The following is a 24,286-nucleotide window of genomic DNA, read 5'->3' as shown; positions in this document are numbered from 1 at the left end:
AAATTGGGGCACAAAAGTCAAAGCTCAGTCGCCAGAATTTTGCGGTAAAAACAACGATGGTACGGTTTTCAATTTTATAGTAAAACAATGAAAAAAAATATCGTAGATTTTTCTGTACAAAACTTACATCTAAGTCGACAAAATTTACCGCAAAATGATCGGTGGTACCGTTTTTGCATTTTCCAGTAACAAGTTGATTTTACATTTAAATAGTGGATAGTCGCCAAAATGTTCTTGTAAAAATAACAGTGATACTATATTTCCATTTATATTAAATGGAAGGCAAAAAAAAATCAAAGCGAAATAATTTTGCGGTAAAAATAACGGTGGTACAGTTTTTCGTTTTATAGTAATACACTGATAAAAATTATCATAGATTTTTCTGTACGAAAATTACATCTGAGTCTGCAAAATGTACAAAATGTATAATAATCGGTGGAACCGTTTTTTGCATTTTCCAGTAAAAAGTAGATTTTACATTAAGACAGTAGATTTTACAGTAAAAAAAAAAAAAATTGCAGCTCAGTCGCCAAAATTTTGCAGTAAAAATAACGGGTGTACAGTTTTTCAATTTATAATACTACGCTGTAAAAAAAGATATTTTTTTCTGTAAAAAAATAGCAGGACAGTCGCCAAAATGTTCTTGTAAAAATAACAGTAATACTATATTTCCATTTATATTAAATGCTCTGTAAAAAAAAAAAAAAAAAAAAATTGGGGCACTAAAGTCAAAGCTCAGTCGCCAGAATTTTGCGGTAAAAACAACGATGGTACGGTTTTCAATTTTATAGTAAAACAATGAAAAAAAAATATCGCAGATTTTTCTGTACAAAACTTACATCTAAGTCGACAAAATTTACCGCAAAATGATCGGTGGTACCGTTTTTGCATTTTCCAGTAACAAGTTGATTTTACATTTAAATAGTGGATAGTCGCCAAAATGTTCTTGTAAAAATAACAGTGATACTATATTTCCATTTATATTAAATGGAAGGCAAAAAAAAAATCAAAGCGAAATAATTTTGCGGTAAAAATAACGGTGGTACAGTTTTTCGTTTTATAGTAATACACTGATAAAAATTATCATAGATTTTTCTGTACAAAAATTACATCTGAGTCTGCAAAATGTACAAAATGTATAATAATCGGTGGAACCGTTTTTTGCATTTTCCAGTAAAAAGTAGATTTTACATTAAGACAGTAGATTTTACAGTAAAAAAAAAAAAATTGCAGCTCAGTCGCCAAAATTTTGCAGTAAAAATAACGGGTGTACAGTTTTTCAATTTATAATACTACGCTGTAAAAAAAGATATTTTTTTCTGTAAAAAAATAGCAGGGCAGTCACCAAAATGTTCTTGTAAAAATAACAGTGATACAATATGTCCATTTTTATTAAATGCACGGCAAAAAAAAGTCAAAGCGAAATAATTTTGCAGTAAAAATAACGGTGGTACAGTTTTTCATTTTATAGTAATACACTGATAAAAATTATCATAGATTTTTCTGTACAAAAATTACATCTGAGTCTGCAAAATGTACAAAATTTATAATAATCGGTGGAACCGTTTTTTGCATTTTCCAGTAAAAAGTAGATTTTACATTAAGACAGTAGATTTTACAGTAAAAAAAAAAAAAAATTGCAGCTCAGTCGCCAAAATTTTGCAGTAAAAATAACGGGTGTACAGTTTTTCAACTTATAATACTACGCTGTAAAAAAAGATAATTTTTTCTGTAAAAAAATAGCAGGACAGTCGCCAAAATTTTGCAGTAAAAATAACGGGTGTACAGTTTTTCAATTTATAATACTACGCTGTAAAAAAAGATAATTTTTTCTGTAAAAAAATAGCAGGACAGTCGCCAAAACGTTCTTGTAAAAATAACAGTAATACTATATTTCCATTTATATTAAATGCGCTGTAAAAAAAAAAAAAAAAAAAAAAATTGGGGCAAAAAAGTCAAAGCTCAGTCGCCAGAATTTTGCGGTAAAAACAACGATGGTACGGTTTTCAATTTTATAGTAAAACAATGAAAAAAAATATTGTAGATTTTTCTGTACAAAACTTACATCTAAGTCGACAAAATTTACCGCAAAATGATCGGTGGTACCGTTTTTGCATTTTCCAGTAACAAGTTGATTTTACATTTAAATAGTGGATTTTAAAGTAAAAAAAAAAAAAAGTTGCAGGACAGTCGCCAAAATGTTCTTGTAAAAATAACAGTGATACTATATTTCCATTTATATTAAATGCACGGCAAAAAAAAGTCAAAGCGAAAGAATTTTGCGGTAAAAATATCGGTGGTACAGTTGTTCATTTTATAGTAATACACTGATAAAAATTATCATAGATTTTTCTGTACAAAAATTAAATCTGAGTCTGCAAAATGTACAAAATGTATAATAATCGGTGGAACCATTTTTTGCATTTTCCAGTAAAAAGTAGATTTTACATTAAGACAGTAGATTTTACAGTAAAAAAAAAAAAAAATTGCAGCTCAGTCGCCAAAATTTTGCAGTAAAAATAACTGGTGTACAGTTTTTCAATTTATAATACTACGCTGTAAAAAAAGATAATTTTTTTTGTAAAAAAATAGCAGGACAGTCGCCAAAATGTTCTTGTAAAAATAACAGTAATACTATATTTCCATTTATATTAAATGCGCTGTAAAAAAAAAAAACAAAAAAAAATTGGGGCAAAAAAGTCAAAGCTCAGTCGCCAGAATTTTGCGGTAAAAACAACGATGGTACGGTTTTCAATTTTATAGTAAAACAATGAAAAAAAATATCGTAGATTTTTCTGTACAAAACTTACATCTAAGTCGACAAAATTTACTGCAAAATGATCGGTGGTACCGTGTTTGCATTTTCCAGTAACAAGTTGATTTTACATTTAAATAGTGGATAGTCGCCAAAATGTTCTTGTAAAAATAACAGTGATACTATATTTCCATTTATATTAAATGCACGGCAAAAAAAAGTCAAAGCGAAAGAATTTTGCGGTAAAAATAACGGTGGTACAGTTGTTCATTTTATAGTAATACACTGATAAAAATTATCATAGATTTTTCTGTACAATTAGATCTGAGTCTGCAAAATTTACAAAATTTATAATAATCGGTGGAACTGTTTTTTGCATTTTCCAGTAAAAAGTAGATTTTACATTTAGACAGTAGATTTTACAGTAAAAAAAAAAAAAAGTTGCAGCTCAGTCGCCAAAATTTTGCGGTAAAAATAACGGGTGTACAGTTTTTCAATTTATAGTAATAAGCTGTAAAAGAAAGTTAAATTTTTCTGTAAAAAAATAGCAGGACAGTCGCCGAAATGTTCTTGTAAAAATAACAGTGATACAATATGTCCATTTTTATTAAATGCACGGCAAAAAAAAGTCAAAGCGAAATAATTTTGCAGTAAAAATAACGGTGGTACAGTTTTTCATTTTATAGTAATACACTGATAAAAATTATCATAGATTTTTCTGTACAAAAATTACATCTGAGTCTGCAAAATTCACAAAATTTATAATAATCGGTGGAACCGTTTTTTGCATTTTCCAGTAAAAAGTAGATTTTACATTAAGACAGTAGATTTTACAGTAAAAAAAAAAAAAGTTGCAGCTCAGTCGCCAAAATTTTGCGGTAAAAATAACGGTTGTACAGTTTTTCAATTTATAGTAATAAGCTGTAAAAAAAGTTACATTTTTCTGTAAAAAAAATAGCTGGACAGTCGCCAAAATGTTCTTGTAAAAATAACAGTGATACTATATTTCCATTTTTCTTAAATGCACGGCAAAAAAAAGCAAAAGCGAAATAATTTTGCGGTAAAAATAACGGTGGTACAGTTTTTCATTTTATAGTAATACACTGATAAAAATTATCATAGATTTTTCTGTAGAAAAATTACATCTGAGTCTGCAAAATTCACAAAATTTATAATAATCGGTGGAACCGTTTTTTGCATTTTCCAGTAAAAAGTAGATTTTACATTAAGACAGTAGATTTTACAGTAAAAAAAAAAAAAGTTGCAGATCAGTCGCCAAAATTTTGCGGTAAAAATAACGGGTGTACAGTTTTTCAATTTATAGTAATAAGCTGTAAAAGAAAGTTAAATTTTTCTGTAAAAAAATAGCAGGACAGTCGCCGAAATGTTCTTGTAAAAATAACAGTGATACTATATTTCCATTTATATTAAATGCGCTGTAAAAAAAATATAAAACATTTTTAGGGCAAAAAAATCAAAGCTCAGTCGCCAGAATTTTGCGGTAAAAACAACGATGGTACGGTTTTCAATTTTATAGTAAAACAATGAAAAAAAATACCATAGATTTTTCTGTACAAAACTTACATCTAAGTCGACAAAATTTACCGCAAAATGATCGGTGGTACCGTTTTTGCATTTTCCAGTAACAAGTTGATTTTACATTTAAATAGTGGATAGTCGCCAAAATGTTCTTGTAAAAATAACAGTGATACTATATTTCCATTTATATTAAATGGAAGGCAAAAAAAAATCAAAGCGAAATAATTTTGTGGTAAAAATAACGGTGGTACAGTTTTTCGTTTTATAGTAATACACTGATAAAAATTATCATAGATTTTTCTGTACAAAAATTACATCTGAGTCTGCAAAATGTACAAAATTTATAATAATCGGTGGAACCGTTTTTTGCATTTTCCAGTAAAAAGTAGATTTTACATTAAGACAGTAGATTTTACAGTAAAAAAAAAAAAAAATTGCAGCTCAGTCGCCAAAATTTTGCGGTAAAAATAACGGGTGTACAGTTTTTCAACTTATAGTAATAAGCTGTAAAAAAAAGTTACATTTTTCTGTAAAAAAAATAGCAGGGCAGTCACCAAAATGTTCTTGTAAAAATAACAGTGATACAATATGTCCATTTTTATTAAATGCACGGCAAAAAAAAGTCAAAGCGAAATAATTTTGCAGTAAAAATAACGGTGGTACAGTTTTTCATTTTATAGTAATACACTGATAAAAATTATCATAGATTTTTCTGTACAAAAATTACATCTGAGTCTGCAAAATGTACAAAATTTATAATAATCGGTGGAACCGTTTTTTGCATTTTCCAGTAAAAAGTAGATTTTACATTAAGACAGTAGATTTTACAGTAAAAAAAAAAAAAAATTGCAGCTCAGTCACCAAAATGTTGCAGTAAAAATAACGGGTGTACAGTTTTTCAATTTATAATACTACGCTGTAAAAAAAGATAATTTTTTCTGTAAAAAATAGCAGGACAGTCGCCAAAATGTTCTTGTAAAAATAACAGTAATACTATATTTCCATTTATATTAAATGCGCTGTAAAAAAAAAAAAAAAAAAAAATTGGGGCACAAAAGTCAAAGCTCAGTCGCCAGAATTTTGCGGTAAAAACAACGATGGTACGGTTTTCAATTTTATAGTAAAACAATGAAAAAAAATATCGTAGATTTTTCTGTACAAAACTTACATCTAAGTCGACAAAATTTACCGCAAAATGATCGGTGGTACCGTTTTTGCATTTTCCAGTAACAAGTTGATTTTACATTTAAATAGTGGATAGTCGCCAAAATGTTCTTGTAAAAATAACAGTGATACTATATTTCCATTTATATTAAATGGAAGGCAAAAAAAAATCAAAGCGAAATAATTTTGCGGTAAAAATAACGGTGGTACAGTTTTTCGTTTTATAGTAATACACTGATAAAAATTATCATAGATTTTTCTGTACGAAAATTACATCTGAGTCTGCAAAATGTACAAAATTTATAATAATCGGTGGAACCGTTTTTTGCATTTTCCAGTAAAAAGTAGATTTTACATTAAGACAGTAGATTTTACAGTAAAAAAAAAAAATTGCAGCTCAGTCGCCAAAATTTTGCAGTAAAAATAACGGGTGTACAGTTTTTCAATTTATAATACTACGCTGTAAAAAAAGATAATTTTTTCTGTAAAAAAATAGCAGGACAGTCGCCAAAATGTTCTTGTAAAAATAACAGTAATACTATATTTCCATTTATATTAAATGCGCTGTAAAAAAAAAAAAAAAAAAAAAAAATTGGGGCAAAAAAGTCAAAGCTCAGTTGCCAGAATTTTGCGGTAAAAACAACGATGGTACTGTTTTCAATTTTATAGTAAAACAATGAAAAAAAATATCGTAGATTTTTCTGTACAAAACTTACATCTAAGTCGACAAAATTTACCGCAAAATGATCGGTGGTACCGTTTTTGCATTTTCCAGTAACAAGTTGATTTTACATTTAAATAGTGGATAGTCGCCAAAATGTTCTTGTAAAAATAACAGTGATACTATATTTCCATTTATATTAAATGGAAGGCAAAAAAAAATCTAAGCGAAATAATTTTGCGGTAAAAATAACTGTGGTACAGTTTTTCGTTTTATAGTAATACACTGATAAAAATTATCATAGATTTTTCTGTACAAAAATTACATCTGAGTCTGCAAAATGTACAAAATGTATAATAATCGGTGGAACCGTTTTTTGCATTTTCCAGTAAAAAGTAGATTTTACATTAAGACAGTAGATTTTACAGTAAAAAAAAAAAAATTGCAGCTCAGTCGCCAAAATTTTGCAGTAAAAATAACGGGTGTACAGTTTTTCAATTTATAATACTACGCTGTAAAAAAAGATATTTTTTTCTGTAAAAAAATAGCAGGGCAGTCACCAAAATGTTCTTGTAAAAATAACAGTGATACAATATGTCCATTTTTATTAAATGCACGGCAAAAAAAAGTCAAAGCGAAATAATTTTGCAGTAAAAATAACGGTGGTACAGTTTTTCATTTTATAGTAATACACTGATAAAAATTATCATAGATTTTTCTGTACAAAAATTACATCTGAGTCTGCAATATGTACAAAATTTATAATAATCGGTGGAACCGTTTTTTGCATTTTCCAGTAAAAAGTAGATTTTACATTAAGACAGTAGATTTTACAGTAAAAAAAAAAAAAAATTGCAGCTCAGTCGCCAAAATTTTGCAGTAAAAATAACGGGTGTACAGTTTTTCAACTTATAATACTACGCTGTAAAAAAAGATAATTTTTTCTGTAAAAAAATAGCAGGACAGTCGCCAAAATTTTGCAGTAAAAATAACGGGTGTACAGTTTTTCAATTTATAATACTACGCTGTAAAAAAAGATAATTTTTTCTGTAAAAAAATAGCAGGACAGTCGCCAAAACGTTCTTGTAAAAATAACAGTAATACTATATTTCCATTTATATTAAATGCGCTGTAAAAAAAAAAAAAAAAAAAAAAATTGGGGCAAAAAAGTCAAAGCTCAGTCGCCAGAATTTTGCGGTAAAAACAACGATGGTACGGTTTTCAATTTTATAGTAAAACAATGAAAAAAAATATTGTAGATTTTTCTGTACAAAACTTACATCTAAGTCGACAAAATTTACCGCAAAATGATCGGTGGTACCGTTTTTGCATTTTCCAGTAACAAGTTGATTTTACATTTAAATAGTGGATTTTAAAGTAAAAAAAAAAAAAAGTTGCAGGACAGTCGCCAAAATGTTCTTGTAAAAATAACAGTGATACAATATTTCCATTTTTATTAAATGCACGGCAAAAAAAAGTCAAAGCGAAAGAATTTTGCGGTAAAAATAACGGTGGTACAGTTGTTCATTTTATAGTAATACACTGATAAAAATGATCATAGATTTTTCTGTACAACAATTACATCTGAGTCTGCAAAATGTACAAAATTTATAATAATCGGTGGAACCGTTTTTTGCATTTTCCAGTAAAAAGTAGATTTTACATGAAGACAGTAGATTTTACAGTAAAAAAAAAAAAATTGCAGCTCAGTCGCCAAAATTTTGCAGTAAAAATAACGGGTGTACAGTTTTTCAATTTATAATACTACGCTGTAAAAAAAGATAATTTTTTCTGTAAAAAAATAGCAGGACAGTCGCCGAAATTTTCTTGTAAAAATAACAGTAATACTATATTTCCATTTATATTAAATGCGCTGTAAAAAAAAAAAAAAAAAAAAAAATTGGGGCAAAAAAGTCAAAGCTCAGTCGCCAGAATTTTGCGGTAAAAACAACGATGGTACGGTTTTCAATTTTATAGTAAAACAATGAAAAAAAATATTGTAGATTTTTCTGTACAAAACTTACATCTAAGTCGACAAAATTTACCGCAAAATGATCGGTGGTACCGTTTTTGCATTTTCCAGTAACAAGTTGATTTTACATTTAAATAGTGGATAGTCGCCAAAATGTTCTTGTAAAAATAACAGTGATACTATATTTCCATTTATATTAAATGGAAGGCAAAAAAAAAATCAAAGCGAAATAATTTTGCGGTAAAAATAACGGTGGTACAGTTTTTCGTTTTATAGTAATACACTGATAAAAATTATCATAGATTTTTCTGTACAAAAATTACATCTGAGTCTGCAAAATGTACAAAATGTATAATAATCGGTGGAACCGTTTTTTGCATTTTCCAGTAAAAAGTAGATTTTACATTAAGACAGTAGATTTTACAGTAAAAAAAAAAAAAAAATTGCAGCTCAGTCGCCAAAATTTTGCAGTAAAAATAACGGTGGTACAGTTTTTCGTTTTATAGTAATACACTGATAAAAATTATCATAGATTTTTCTGTACAACAATTACATCTGAGTCTGCAAAATTTACAAAATTTATAATAATCGGTGGAACTGTTTTTTGCATTTTCCAGTAAAAAGTAGATTTTACATTTAGACAGTAGATTTTACAGTAAAAAAAAAAAAAAAAGTTGCAGCTCAGTCGCCAAAATTTTGCGGTAAAAATAACGGGTGTACAGTTTTTCAACTTATAGTAATAAGCTGTAAAAAAAGTTAAATTTTTCTGTAAAAAAAAAAATAGCAGGGCAGTCACCAAAATGTTCTTGTAAAAATAACAGTGATACAATATGTCCATTTTTATTAAATGCACGGTAAAAAAAAGTCAAAGAGAAATAATTTTGCAGTAAAAATAACGGTGATACAGTTTTTCATTTTATAGTAATACACTGATAAAAATTATCATAGATTTTTCTGTACAAAAATTACATCTGAGTCTGCAAAATGTACAAAATTTATAATAATCGGTGGAACCGTTTTTTGCATTTTCCAGTAAAAAGTAGATTTTACATTAAGACAGTAGATTTTACAGTAAAAAAAAAAAAAAATTGCAGCTCAGTCGCCAAAATTTTGCAGTAAAAATAACGGGAGTACAGTTTTTCAATTTATAATACTACGCTGTGAAAAAAGATAATTTTTTCTGTAAAAAAATAGCAGGACAGTCGCCAAAATGTTCTTGTAAAAATAACAGTAATACTATATTTCCATTTATATTAAATGCGCTGTAAAAAAAAAAAAAAAAAAAAAATTGGGGCACAAAAGTCAAGGCTCAGTCGCCAGAATTTTGCGGTAAAAACAACGATGGTACGGTTTTCAATTTTATAGTAAAACAATGAAAAAAAATATCGTACATTTTTCTGTACAAAACTTACATCTAAGTCGACAAAATTTACCGCAAAATGATCGGTGGTACCGTTTTTGCATTTTCCAGTAACAAGTTGATTTTACATTTAAATAGTGGATAGTCGCCAAAATGTTCTTGTAAAAAAAACAGTGATACTATATTTCCATTTATATTAAATGGAAGGCAAAAAAAAATCAAAGCGAAATAATTTTGCGGTAAAAATAACGGTGGTACAGTTTTTCGTTTTATAGTAATACACTGATAAAAATTATCATAGATTTTTCTGTACAAAAATTACATCTGAGTCTGCAAAATGTACAAAATTTATAATAATCGGTGGAACCGTTTTTTGCATTTTCCAGTAAAAAGTAGATTTTACATTAAGACAGTAGATTTTACAGTAAAAAAAAAAAAAAATTGCAGCTCAGTCGCCAAAATGTTGCAGTAAAAATAACGGGTGTACAGTTTTTCAATTTATAATACTATGCTGTAAAAAAAGATAATTTTTTCTGTAAAAAATAGCAGGACAGTCGCCAAAATGTTCTTGTAAAAATAACAGTAATACTATATTTCCATTTATATTAAATGCGCTGTAAAAAAAAAAAAAAAAAAAAATTGGGGCACAAAAGTCAAAGCTCAGTCGCCAGAATTTTGCGGTAAAAACAACGATGGTACGGTTTTCAATTTTATAGTAAAACAATGAAAAAAAATATCGTAGATTTTTCTGTACAAAACTTACATCTTTTTGCATTTTCCAGTAACAAGTTGATTTTACATTTAAATAGTGGATAGTCGCCAAAATGTTCTTGTAAAAATAACAGTGATACTATATTTCCATTTATATTAAATGCACGGCAAAAAAAAGTCAAAGCGAAAGAATTTTGCGGTAAAAATAACGGTGGTACAGTTGTTCATTTTATAGTAATACACTGATAAAAATTATCATAGATTTTTCTGTACAATTAGATCTGAGTCTGCAAAATTTACAAAATTTATAATAATCGGTGGAACTGTTTTTTGCATTTTCCAGTAAAAAGTAGATTTTACATTTAGACAGTAGATTTTACAGTAAAAAAAAAAAAAAGTTGCAGCTCAGTCGCCAAAATTTTGCGGTAAAAATAACGGGTGTACAGTTTTTCAATTTATAGTAATAAGCTGTAAAAGAAAGTTAAATTTTTCTGTAAAAAAATAGCAGGACAGTCGCCGAAATGTTCTTGTAAAAATAACAGTGATACTATATTTCCATTTATATTAAATGCACGGCAAAAAAAAGTCAAAGCGAAATAATTTTGCAGTAAAAATAACGGTGGTACAGTTTTTCATTTTATAGTAATACACTGATAAAAATTATCATAGATTTTTCTGTAGAAAAATTACATCTGAGTCTGCAAAATTCACAAAATTTATAATAATCGGTGGAACCGTTTTTTGCATTTTCCAGTAAAAAGTAGATTTTACATTAAGACAGTAGATTTTACAGTAAAAAAAAAAAAAGTTGCAGCTCAGTCGCCAAAATTTTGCGGTAAAAATAACGGTTGTACAGTTTTTCAATTTATAGTAATAAGCTGTAAAAAAAGTTAAATTTTTCTGTAAAAAAAATAGCTGGACAGTCGCCAAAATGTTCTTGTAAAAATAACAGTGATACTATATTTCCATTTTTCTTAAATGCACGGCAAAAAAAAGCAAAAGCGAAATAATTTTGCGGTAAAAATAACGGTGGTACAGTTTTTCATTTTATAGTAATACACTGATAAAAATTATCATAGATTTTTCTGTAGAAAAATTACATCTGAGTCTGCAAAATTCACAAAATTTATAATAATCGGTGGAACCGTTTTTTGCATTTTCCAGTAAAAAGTAGATTTTACATTAAGACAGTAGATTTTACAGTAAAAAAAAAAAAAGTTGCAGATCAGTCGCCAAAATTTTGCGGTAAAAATAACGGGTGTACAGTTTTTCAATTTATAGTAATAAGCTGTAAAAGAAAGTTAAATTTTTCTGTAAAAAAATAGCAGGACAGTCGCCGAAATGTTCTTGTAAAAATAACAGTGATACTATATTTCCATTTATATTAAATGCGCTGTAAAAAAAATATAAAACATTTTTAGGGCAAAAAAATCAAAGCTCAGTCGCCAGAATTTTGCGGTAAAAACAACGATGGTACGGTTTTCAATTTTATAGTAAAACAATGAAAAAAAATATCGTAGATTTTTCTGTACAAAACTTACATCTAAGTCGACAAAATTTACCGCAAAATGATCGGTGGTACCGTTTTTGCATTTTCCAGTAACAAGTTGATTTTACATTTAAATAGTGGATAGTCGCCAAAATGTTTTTGTAAAAATAACAGTGATACTATATTTCCATTTATATTAAATGGAAGGCAAAAAAAAATCAAAGCGAAATAATTTTGCGCTAAAAATAACGGTGGTACAGTTTTTCGTTTTATAGTAATACACTGATAAAAATTATCATAGATTTTTCTGTACAAAAATTACATCTGAGTCTGCAAAATGTACAAAATTTATAATAATCGGTGGAACCGTTTTTTGCATTTTCCAGTAAAAAGTAGATTTTACATTAAGACAGTAGATTTTACAGTAAAAAAAAAAAAAATTGCAGCTCAGTCGCCAAAATTTTGCAGTAAAAATAACGGGTGTACAGTTTTTCAATTTATAATACTACGCTGTAAAAAAAGATAATTTTTTCTGTAAAAAAATAGCAGGACAGTCGCCAAAACGTTCTTGTAAAAATAACAGTAATACTATATTTCCATTTATATTAAATGCGCTGTAAAAAAAAAAAAAAAAAAAAAATTGGGGCAAAAAAGTTAAAGCTCAGTCGCCAGAATTTTGCGGTAAAAACAACGATGGTACGGTTTTCAATTTTATAGTAAAACAATGAAAAAAAATATCGTAGATTTTTCTGTACAAAACTTACATCTAAGTCGACAAAATTTACCGCAAAATGATCGGTGGTACCGTTTTTGCATTTTCCAGTAACAAGTTGATTTTACATTTAAATAGTGGATAGTCGCCAAAATGTTCTTGTAAAAATAACAGTGATACTATATTTCCATTTATATTAAATGGAAGGCAAAAAAAAAATCAAAGCGAAATAATTTTGCGGTAAAAATAACGGTGGTACAGTTTTTCGTTTTATAGTAATACACTGATAAAAATTATCATAGATTTTTCTGTACAAAAATTACATCTGAGTCTGCAAAATGTACAAAATTTATAATAATCGGTGGAACCGTTTTTTGCATTTTCCAGTAAAAAGTAGATTTTACATTAAGACAGTAGATTTTACAGTAAAAAAAAAAAAAAATTGCAGCTCAGTCGCCAAAATTTTGCAGTAAAAATAACGGGTGTACAGTTTTTCAATTTATAATACTACGCTGTAAAAAAAGATAATTTTTTCTGTAAAAAAATAGCAGGACAGTCGCCAAAATGTTCTTGTAAAAATAACAGTAATACTATATTTCCATTTATATTAAATGCGCTGTAAAAAAAAAAAAAAAAAAAAAAAATTGGGGCAAAAAAGTCAAAGCTCAGTCGCCAGAATTTTGCGGTAAAAACAACGATGGTACGGTTTTCAATTTTATAGTAAAACAATGAAAAAAAATATCGTAGATTTTTCTGTACAAAACTTACATCTAAGTCGACAAAATTTACCGCAAAATGATCGGTGGTACCGTTTTTGCATTTTCCAGTAACAAGTTGATTTTACATTTAAATAGTGGATAGTCGCCAAAATGTTCTTGTAAAAATAACAGTGATACTATATTTCCATTTATATTAAATGGAAGGCAAAAAAAAAATCAAAGCGAAATAATTTTGCGGTAAAAATAACGGTGGTACAGTTTTTCGTTTTATAGTAATACACTGATAAAAATTATCATAGATTTTTCTGTACAAAAATTACATCTGAGTCTGCAAAATGTACAAAATGTATAATAATCGGTGGAACCGTTTTTTGCATTTTCCAGTAAAAAGTAGATTTTACATTAAGACAGTAGATTTTACAGTAAAAAAAAAAAAAAATTGCAGCTCAGTCGCCAAAATTTTGCAGTAAAAATAACGGTGGTACAGTTTTTCGTTTTATAGTAATACACTGATAAAAATTATCATAGATTTTTCTGTACAAAAATTACATCTGAGTCTGCAAAATGTACAAAATTTATAATAATCAGTGGAACTGTTTTTTTCATTTTCCAGTAAAAAGTAGATTTTACATTTAGACAGTAGATTTTACAATTTAAAAAAAAAGTTGCGGCTCAGTCGCCAGAATTTTAGGGTAAAATAAACAGTGCCACTACAAACAAGTTGACTTACAGTGTGACCGGAACAGACACACAATACCAAACTCACCGTGCTTGTTTACGAAAAAAGAGTGTGTGGAAAGGTGGGATGTTCTCCAGACTGCCTGACGAGCAGGGGCTAACACAGGTGGTGTTTCCTGGGAATTCAGACAGGGCAACACTCTCATCTGCAGCTCCTCCATCTGCTGGGCACCCAAGTCTGACAGGCCGAGCTCCCGTAGGTTCCACAGGGGCTGCACAGATAGTTGTCATGTTAGAGTAGCAGGAGGAAATCGCCGATTGTACCGAATGTAAAAGCTGCACGATTTTGAGAAAAAAAAAATTGAGATTTTGATTTTTGCGAATTGATTGCAATTTTTATATTTCGTACATAAAAATGCATAAAACGGCCAAAATAAGTGAAGGAAGACATGTTATTTTTAGACAGCCAATCAATATATTAGCCACAATTTAGGGGTGTCCAATAGGGCTGGGGGTTATATATCGATATACTCTGTTTTTTCCTCTGATGACTATATCGTGATATTAGAGTATACGTTCTCGCGCAGTTGCTTTGAAAAAAAAATTAATTCCCGAGAAAAACAGCAGGGGGTCCATCGTCTGGCGGTGGTTTGGCTTCAAGCGGGAAGATGTCGAACAGACAACCGTAATTTGTCAAGTGTGTGGCAAAAGCGTTGCTACAAAAAGTAGCATTACTGCTAATATGTAGCATCATCTGAAAATTCACCCGCTAGAGCAGTGGTTCTCAACTTTTTTTCAGTGATGTACCCCCTGTGAACATTTTTTTTAATTCAAGTACCCCCTAATCAGAGCAAAACATTTTTGGTTGAAAAAAGGAGATAAAGAAGTAAAATACAGCACTATGTCATCAGTTTCTGCTTTATTAAATTGTATAACAGTGCAAAATATTGCTTATTTGTAGTGGTCTTTCTTGAACTATTTGGAAAAAAAACATATCAAAATAACAAAAAACTTGTTAAAAAATAAACAATTGATTCAATTATAAATGAAGATTTCTACACATAGAAGTAATCATCAACTTAAAGTGCCCTCTTTGGGGATTGTAATAGAGATCCATTTGGATTCATCAACTTAATTAAATGATAAATGGGTTGTATTTGTATAGCGCTTTTCTACCTTCAAGGTACTCAAAGCTACTTCCACATTTACCCACTCACACACACATTCACATACTGATGGAGGGAGCTGCCATGCAAGGCGCCAACCAGCACCCATCAGGAGCAAGGGTGAAGTGTCTTGCTCAGGACACAACGGACGTGACGAGGTTGGTACTAGGTGGGATTTGAACCAGGGACCCTCGGGTTGCGCACAGCCACTCACCCACTGCGCCACGCCGTCCCTGTAAACATTTCTAAACATTTCTTCACAAAAAAATGTATCTTTAATATCAATATTTATGGAACATGTCCACCAAAAATCTAGCTGTCAACACTGAATATTGCATTTCACAGTGTATGAACTTACATTCATATTTTGTTGAAGTATTATTCAATAAATATATTTATAGAGGATTTTTGAATTGTTGCAATTTTTAGAATATTTAAAAAAAAATCTGACGTACTCCTTGACGTAACTTCAAGTACCTCCAGGGGTACTCGTACCCTCATTTGAGAACCACTGTTCTCAGTGCTTGAAACTCCGCATGTCAACATCTCTGCCGGTGCCACACCAACAAAATGCCCGAACTACCATTTCCACATCAACACTGTATTGAAAAAAAAAAAGTCTAAAACAGAAGGCGATAACGTCCGCAATAACCTACCACATAGCCAAGGACATACACTATTTGATTTCCTATTAAGCAGCTCATTTTTATTTGACACTTAATGAAATATCTTGTGTGACATCATGCACAAAAGTAAACTTTATTTGTTTTTAACTATCGTAGTGGCATTCTGTACAAAGAGGGCACTTTAATTAAGTGTTGTTTTGATATGTCATCTTAGAGACATCATGCACAAAAGTGAAGTGAATTATATTTATATAGCGCTTTTCTCAAGTGACTCAAAGCGCTTTACATAGTGAAACCCAATATCTAAGTGACATTTAAACCAGTGTGGGTGGCACTGGGAGCAGGTGGGTAAAGTGTCTTGCCCAAGGACACAACGGCAGTCACTAGGATGGTGTAAGCGGGAATCGAACCTGCAACCCTCAAGTTGCTGGCATGGCCACTCTACCAAGCGAGCTATACCGCACTCATAGCTTGTTTTAAAATGTCTCTGACAATCTTGCACTTTCTGTTTTGGAAATGACATGAATGTTTGTGCCACTGCTTAATAACTGTTTAATAAATACACTTTTGGTCAATTGACTTAGTTGTGATGTCCCTCTCTGCATGAAAGTTTAAAAGTAGCATATATTAATGCAGTATGAAGAAGAATGTTTTAGTGTAGAGCAGGGGTGTCAAACTCAAATACAGAGTGGGCCGAAATTTAAAACCGAACAAAGCCGCGGGCCGAGGTTGAACAAATTAACCTTTTAATAGGGACCCAAACAAGTTTTGCATTGAATATTGAACGAGCAAGGCTTATATAACTTTATAGTGACATGCAAAATCGAGTTTCAAACAATAATAACAATTCAAAAATATCAATGGCATATCAAATCAAATTTAAATAAAAATTGAATGCCTCTTTTCGGCGGTGGGGTTGAGGTGGACGGGGTTTGGTGATATACTGTAGCGTCCCGGAAGAGTTATTGCTGCAAGGCGTTCTGGGTATTCGTTCTGTTGTGTTTATGTTGTGTTACGGTGCGGATGTTCTCCCGAAATGTGTCATTCTTGTTTGGTGTGGGTTCACCGTGTGGCGCATATTTGTAACAGTGTTAGAGTTGTTTATACGGCCACCCTCAGTCTGACCTGTATGGCTGTTGACCAAGTATGCCCTGCATTCACTTGTGTGTGTGTGTAAGCCGCATATATTATGTGACTGGGCCGGCACGCTGTTTGTATGGAGGAAAAGCGGACGTGGAGACAGGCTGCAAGGCGTTCTGGGTATTTGTTCTGTTGTGTTTATGTTGTGTTACGGTGCGGATGTTCTCCCAAAATGTGTCATTCTTGTTTGGTGTGGGTTCACCGTGTGGCGCATATTTGTAACAGTGTTAAAGTTGTTTATACGGCCACCCTCAGTCTGACCTGTATGGCTGTTGACCAAGTATGCCCTGCATTCACTTGTGTGTGTGTATAAGCCGCATATATTATGTGACTGAGCCGGCACGCTGTTTGTATGGAGGAAAAGCGGACGTGGAGACAGGCTGCAAGGCGTTCTGGGTATTTGTTCTGTTGTGTTTATGTTGTGTTACGGTATGGATGTTCTCCCGAAATGTGTCATTCTTGTTTGGTGTGGGTTCACCGTGTGGCGCATATTTGTAACAGTGTTAGAGTTGTTTATACGGCCACCCTCAGTCTGACTTGTATGGCTGTAGACCAAGTATGCCCTGCATTCACTTGTGTGTGTGTGTATAAGCCGCATATATTATGTGACTGGGCCGGCACGCTGTTTGTATAGAGGAAAAGCGGACGTGGAGACAGGCTGCAAGGCGTTCTGGATATTTGTTCTGTTGTGTTTATGTTGTGTTACGGTGCGGATGTTCTCCCGAAATGTGTCATTCTTGTTTGGTGTGGGTTCACCGTGTGGCGCATATTTGTAACAGTGTTAAAGTTGTTTATACGGCCACCCTCAGTCTGACCTGTATGGCTGTTGACCAAGTATGCCCTGCATTCACTTGTGTGTGTGTATAAGCCGCATATATTATGTGACTGAGCCGGCACGCTGTTTGTATAGAGGAAAAGCGGACGTGGAGACAGGCTGCAAGGCGTTCTGGATATTTGTTCTGTTGTGTTTATGTTGTGTTACGGTGCGGATGTTCTCCCGAAATGTGTCATTCTTGTTTGGTGTGGGTTCACCGTGTGGCGCATATTTGTAACAGTGTTAGAGTTGTTTATACGGCCACCCTCAGTCTGACCTGTATGGCTGTTGACCAAGTATGCCCTGCATTCACTTGTGTGTGTGTATAAGCCGCATATATTATGTGACTGAGCCGGCACGCTGTTTGTATGGAGTAAAAGCGGACGTGAAGACAGGTTGTAGAGAAAGCCAAAGGCAGTGCCTTTAAAGCCCACCCCAAATATTGTTGTCCCGGATGAAATTCGGGAGGGACACTGAACTTCGGGAGTCTCCCGGGAAAATCGGGAGGGTTGGCAAGTAAGAGTATTAGCGGGGAATGCGGTGTTACAGCGGCGGGACAGCTCTAATGTTAATTTAATATTGCCTCAAGGGCCAAGTGGGCCAGAGTTTGACACCCATGGTGTAGACACATAGAATCATCATACTACTGTGATTATTATGCATTAAGTGTTCATTCAAGGCTAAGGCAAAACATGGTGATATATATCGTGTATCGTGACATGGCGTAAAAATATCGAGATATTAAAAAAAGGCCGTATCACCCAGCCCTACTTCGAACTATGTAGAATGTTATATTGTTCAATTACTCTACCTTATTTCAATTATTGTACAGAAATATGGGGAAATACATATCATAGCAACATAATGCCTTTATTTCTTTCACAGAAAAGAGCAATTCGAATCATTTTTGAAGTAGGATACAGAGACCACACAAATCCACTCTTCATTAGGTCAGGATTACTAAAACTAAAAGACATTGTAGAATTAAATACACTATTAATGATGTTCAAAGCGAGAAATAAAGTTCTTCCGAAGGACATACAAAAGTTATTTGTGTTCACATCTGAAGATGAGAACCACAGAAGGCCGTATGACTTCAAACATCCAAGAGTGCGAACAAATTTGAAACAAATGTGCTTGTCTGTTGGTGTGAAAGCATGGAATTCTCTAAACAAAGACTTAAAAAGCTGTAAGAAAATATTTGTATTTATAAAGAGTTATAAAAAGAGAAAACTGAAATTATATCAAACTGAGTTTTGATTTAGATTGGACGTGTCATTGTGAAAGTGCTTAAAGGAAAATGGAAAAGTATGTTGGAATTTGGGTGTTGGTGAAGGGAACAGTTATAAAGTCATCTAAAATACTGTAATTTGTGTTAAAAAGGGGCAGATAAATATAAGAATATTATTCTTCCATCTGCTCCTTTCTGATCATGGAAATGTATAAGAAAAACAAAACAAAAAAAAACAATGAAAGTGTCAATTGTACGTGGCTTGAAAATGTGCATTTTCATGAAAGGAATAAAAATAAATGATGATGATGAACTCATTTTAGCTCAGCTTGGAGGAAAATCTGTGCACAATTAAAAACTCGATGTCGATTAATCGCGGCGCAGCCCTACCAAAAGTGTGCGATTACCTCTGGGTTATGTAGTTCTGACTGAGAGGCATGATGATCGCTGGGTAGACTTGATTTGCTGATGGTGCTGCTGCTTGCCACAGAGTTCTTCAGGGCATGGAGCACGTTGAGGAGGTGGCTCAGGGGAACGGTCACCTGCAATGTAGAGTTGGGATTATTTGGAACGTGCACGCATACCGTATTTTTCCGATTATAAGTCGCACCGGCCGAAAATGCATAGTAAAGATGGGAAATATATATATACGTCGCACTGGAGTATAAGTCGCATTTTTGGGGGAAATTTATTTGATAAAATCTAACACCGAGAATAGACATTTGAAAGGCAATTTAAAATAAATAAAGAATAGTGAACAACAGGCTGAATAAGTGTACGTTATATGAGGCATAAATAACCAACTGAGAAGGTGCCCGCTATGTTAACATAACATATTATGGTAAGAGTCATTCAAATAACTATAACATATTGAACATTCTATACATTTACCAAACAATCTGCCCCTCCTAATCGATAAATCCGATGAAATATTCTTCCTCGATGTCGTTTCTAAACAACTCTGCCAACTCCAAAAGGTATGGCCGCTTACTTTTGTCGTTTTCTGCTGCGTATTTCACTACGTCCGGCTTGTAATCTGCAGTACGTGATTTCCTTTTCGGTGCCATTTTTGTTCAGCCCTTCTCAGTTTTTATTAGTTACCGCCAAACGTTGAAATGATCCATTTTAATAGCTAGGGCAGTAGCATGTAGCAGTTAGCATTCCATGACCCGCCCCCGCTGAATTCTTATTGGTTGACGTGTGTGTGACGATTGCTGACCTGCGTGTGAGGATTGCTGACATTTTCTTTGTCTCTTCCGCGAATTAGATAAATAATATGATTTGATATTTTACGCCAGGGGTCACCAACCTTTTTGAAATCAATAACTACTTCTTGGGTACTGATTAATGCGAGGGGCTACCAGTTTGATACACACTTAAATAAATTGCCAGAAATAGCCAATTTGCTCAATTTACCTTTAATGAATAAATAAATAAATATATATATATATATATATATATATATATATATATATAAAAATGGGTAATTCTGTCTGTCATTCCGTCGTACATTTTTTTTCCTTTTACGGATGTTTTTTTGTAGAGAATAAATGATGAAAAAAAACACTTCATTGAAAGGTTTAAAAGAGGAGAAAACACGAAAAAAATAAAAATGTAATTTCGAAACATAGTTTATCTTCCATTTCGACTCTTTAAAATTCAAAATTCCAGCAAAAAACAAATGCAGAAAAACTAGCTAGTTCGAATCTTTTTGAAAAAATAAAAAAAAAGAATTTATGGAACATCATCAGTCATTTTTCCTGATTAAGATTAATTTTAGAATTTTGATGACATGTTTAATTAGGTTAAAATCCAATTGCAACTTTGTTAAAATATATAACAAATTGGAACAAGCTATATTTCTAACAAAACTCAAATCATTATATCTTGTAGATTTTTCAGAACTAAAATTTTAAAAGAAATTCAAAAGACTTTGAAATAAGATTTAAATTTGATTCTACAGATTTTCTAGATTTGCCATAATGTTTTTATTTTAATCATAATAAGTTTGAAGAAATATTTCACAAATATTCTTCCAAAGACATGCACCTGGGGATAGGTTGATTGGCAACACTAAATTGGCCCTAGTGTGTGAATGTGAGTGTGAATGTTGTCTGTCTATCTGTGTTGGCCCTGCGATGAGGTGGCGACTTGTCCAGGGTGTACCCCGCCTTCCGCCCGATTGTAGCTGAGATAGGCTCCAGCGCCCCCGAAAGGGAATAAGCGGTAGAAAATGGATGGAAATATTCTTCGTCAAAAAAACATTAGCTAAAATGAAGAATTAAATTAAAATGTATTTATTATTAGTTACAATTTTAAAAAAAATACTTGAACATTGATTTAAATTGTCAGGAAAGAAGAGGAAGGAATTTAAAAGGTAAAAAGGTATATGTGTTTAAAAATCCTAAAATCATTTTTAAGGTTGTTTTTTTTTTCTCTAAAATTGTCTTTCTGAAAGTTATAAGAAGGAAAGTAAAAAAATAAATGAATTTTTTTAAACAAGTGAAGACCAAGTCTTTAAAATATTTTCTTGGATTTTCAAATTCTATTTGAGTTTTGTCTCTCTTAGAATTAAAAATGTCAAGCAAAGCGAGACCAGCTTGCTAGTAAATAAATACAATTTAAAAAATAGAGGCAGCTCACTGGTAAGTGCTGCTATTTGAGCTATTTTTAGAACAGGCCAGCGGGCGACTCATCTGGTGCTTACGGGCGACCTGGTGCCCGCGGGCACTGCGTTGGTGACCCCTGTTTTACGGTAATGTGTTAATAACTTCACACATAAGTCTCTCTGGAGTATAAATCGCACCCCCGGCCAAACTATGAAAAAACTGCGATTTATATAATCCGAAAAATACAGTACATGACGCATCACAATTTCCAGTTTCTCTATTCAACATGTTCGAAAAGGAGTAGGAAGAAGCAGAGCTTATTTAATCCAACCCCTTTTCTTTGACATAACAGTTGCTAAAACTTTTGTTCACTTCCTGTTCTCAATTCATGCTCTATAAGTAATCACAACAAAAATAAATCAATAATACTCGGTGACGTAAATTACAACAGAATTTAATAACCTACCACATAGCGAAGAACATACACTATTTGATTTCCTGTTACGCAGCTCTTTTTTTTTGACGGTTATTGAAATATCTTATGTGACATCATGCACAAAAGTGCACCTTATTTGTTTTAAACCATTGTAGTGGCGTTCTGTACAGAAAGTGCACTTTAATTTAAGTGTTGTTTTGATATCTTAGTGACATCATGCACAAAAGTGCACTCATAGCTTGTTTTAAAATGTCTCTGGCAATCTTGCACTTTCTGTTTTGAAATGACGTGAATGTTTGTGCCACTGCTTAATAACTGTTTAATAAATACAGTTTTGGTCAATTGACTTAGTTGTGATTTCCCTCTCTGCATGAAAGTTTAAAATGAGCATATATTAATGCAGTATGGACAAGAATGTTTTAATGTAGACACACAGAATCATCATAACACTGTGATTATATGCATCAAGTGTTCATTCAAGACTAAGGCAAAATATCCAGATATATATTGTGTATCGTGATATGGCTTAAAAAATTTAGAGATATTAATAAAAGGGCATAATTCCCTAATTCAAGGACAACTTCAAAACAAATGTGTATATCAGTGGTGGGGGTTAAACTATGGAATTCTCTTTACAATGAGATAAGACTGTGAAAATATATTCCAATTGACCCCCCGCGACCCCGAACGGGACAAGCAGTAGAAAATGGATGGATGGATGAATGAAAAAATATAAAAAAAGACAGAAAAATAAGATCATATGGACGGACATAAGTGTTTACATTTTGTTTTATATTTGAAATTGCGCTTATTTTTTTTGTATCTCTTTTGTATCATTCCGTGGGGTGTAATGCGGACGTTGTATCGATCCGTTGTGGTGAAGATGGAGCTGAGCCGGAAGGCAAAGCTCTCAATTTACCGGTCGATCTATGTTCCCATCCTCACCTATGCTCATGAGCTTTGGGTTATGACCGAGAGGACAAGATCACGGGTACAAGCGGCCGAAATTAGTTTACTCCGTCGAAGTGAAGTGAAGTGAATTATATTTATATAGCGCTTTTTCTCTAGTGACTCAAAGCGCTTTACATTGTGAAACCCAATATCTAATTTTTACATTTAAACCAGTGTGGGTGGCACTGGGAGCAGGTGGGTAAAGTGTCTTGCCCAAGGACACAACGGCAGTGACTAGGATGGCGGAAGCGGGGATCGAACCTGCAACCCTCAAGTTGCTGGCACGGCCGCTCTACCAACCGAGCTATACCGCCCCAAAGATAGGGTGAGAAGCTCTGCCATCCGGGAGGAGCTCAAAGTAAAGCCGCTGCTCCTCCCCATCGAGAGGAGCCAGATGAGGTGGTTCGGGCATCTGGTCAGGATGCCACCCGAACGCCTCCCTAGTGAGGTGTTTAGGGCACGTCCAACCGGTAGGAGGCCACGGGGAAGACTATGTCTGCCGGCTGGCCTGGGAACGCCTCGGGATCCCCCGGGAGGAGCTGGACGAAGTGGCTGGGGAGAGGGAAGTCTGGGCTTCCCTGCTTAGGCTGCTGCCCCCGCGACCCGACCTCGGATAAGCGGAAGAGGATGGATGGATGGATACATGTTCACATTATTTATTGACTGTATCTAAAAAAGATAAAAATATATTTTTATTTGAATAAAGATATGAAATAATCCTAAATGAAATACAATGACTTGGTTTTAGAGATGCGCGGTTTGCGGTCTCATCCGCGGAGTCCGCGGATAAACCGCGGGTCGGGCGGGTGACACGACGAAAAAATAGATTTTAATTAGATTCGGGCGGGTGGCGGTTGAACCATCCGGAAATATTTGATATACATGGTTCTGGGATCGGGATCCTTTGCCATTCAAAGATCCATTTAAGACCCGTGTCACATAGCGAAGAAGACAATAGGAGACGCTATTATTCTCTAGAATGACTGCCGGCAGTCACCCAGATAATAAGTATTGGGCATGTTATGAAGCCATTGGCTTTGTCGCCTTCTACAACATGTACAATCTATTTGTCAGTCCAGCATCATGTTGTGTGTGGCTTCCGCGGCAACACGCACACGACTGCAAGGCATACTGGGTGACACAGAGTACACTAATGGTTGTGATATAAACAATTTTAACACTCTTAATAATATGCGCCACGCTGTGAAGCCACACAAAACAAGATTGACAAACACATTTCGGGAGAACATCCTCACAGTAACACAACATTAACGCAACACAAAAAATACCCAGAATCCTTTGTATCCGTGACACATCCTGACTATTTTATACACCCCGCTCGCAGCAAACCTCGCCACCCACCCCCCCCGTGTGTCGGTAAAGTGGGCGGGGTTGGAGGTGCGGGGGTGTAAAATAAATTCAGGGATACAAAGGGTTCTGGGTATTTGTCGCGTTGCGTTTATGTTGTGTTACTGTGAGGATGTTCTCCCGAAATGTGTTTGTCAATCTTGTTTGGTGTGGCTTCACAGCGTGGCGCATATTACCAAGAGTGT

At 32.9% G+C, this 24,286-nt stretch overlaps 1 protein-coding gene across 1 annotated transcript in view; it reads right to left on the bottom strand.

The window, feature by feature from the left end:
- The window catches only part of yme1l1b (YME1-like 1b), a 68,551-nt gene that overhangs the window by 42,973 nt on the left and 1,292 nt on the right, over positions 1-24,286 (bottom strand). Inside the window, exons 2-3 of the mRNA XM_061890694.1 lie at positions 19,145-19,279; positions 13,849-14,032 (exon numbers count right to left, since the gene is read on the bottom strand). Of these exons, the coding sequence (XP_061746678.1) occupies positions 13,849-14,032; positions 19,145-19,279 (319 nt within the window). The remainder of the gene's footprint in view (positions 1-13,848; positions 14,033-19,144; positions 19,280-24,286) is intronic.

This window comes from Nerophis ophidion, linkage group LG28 (assembly GCF_033978795.1).
Source record: "Nerophis ophidion isolate RoL-2023_Sa linkage group LG28, RoL_Noph_v1.0, whole genome shotgun sequence".
Taxonomy (NCBI): Eukaryota; Metazoa; Chordata; class Actinopteri; order Syngnathiformes; family Syngnathidae; genus Nerophis; species Nerophis ophidion.
The sequence above is the reverse complement of the archived record's forward strand: the minus strand, read 5'-3'. Positions and strand labels throughout refer to the sequence as shown.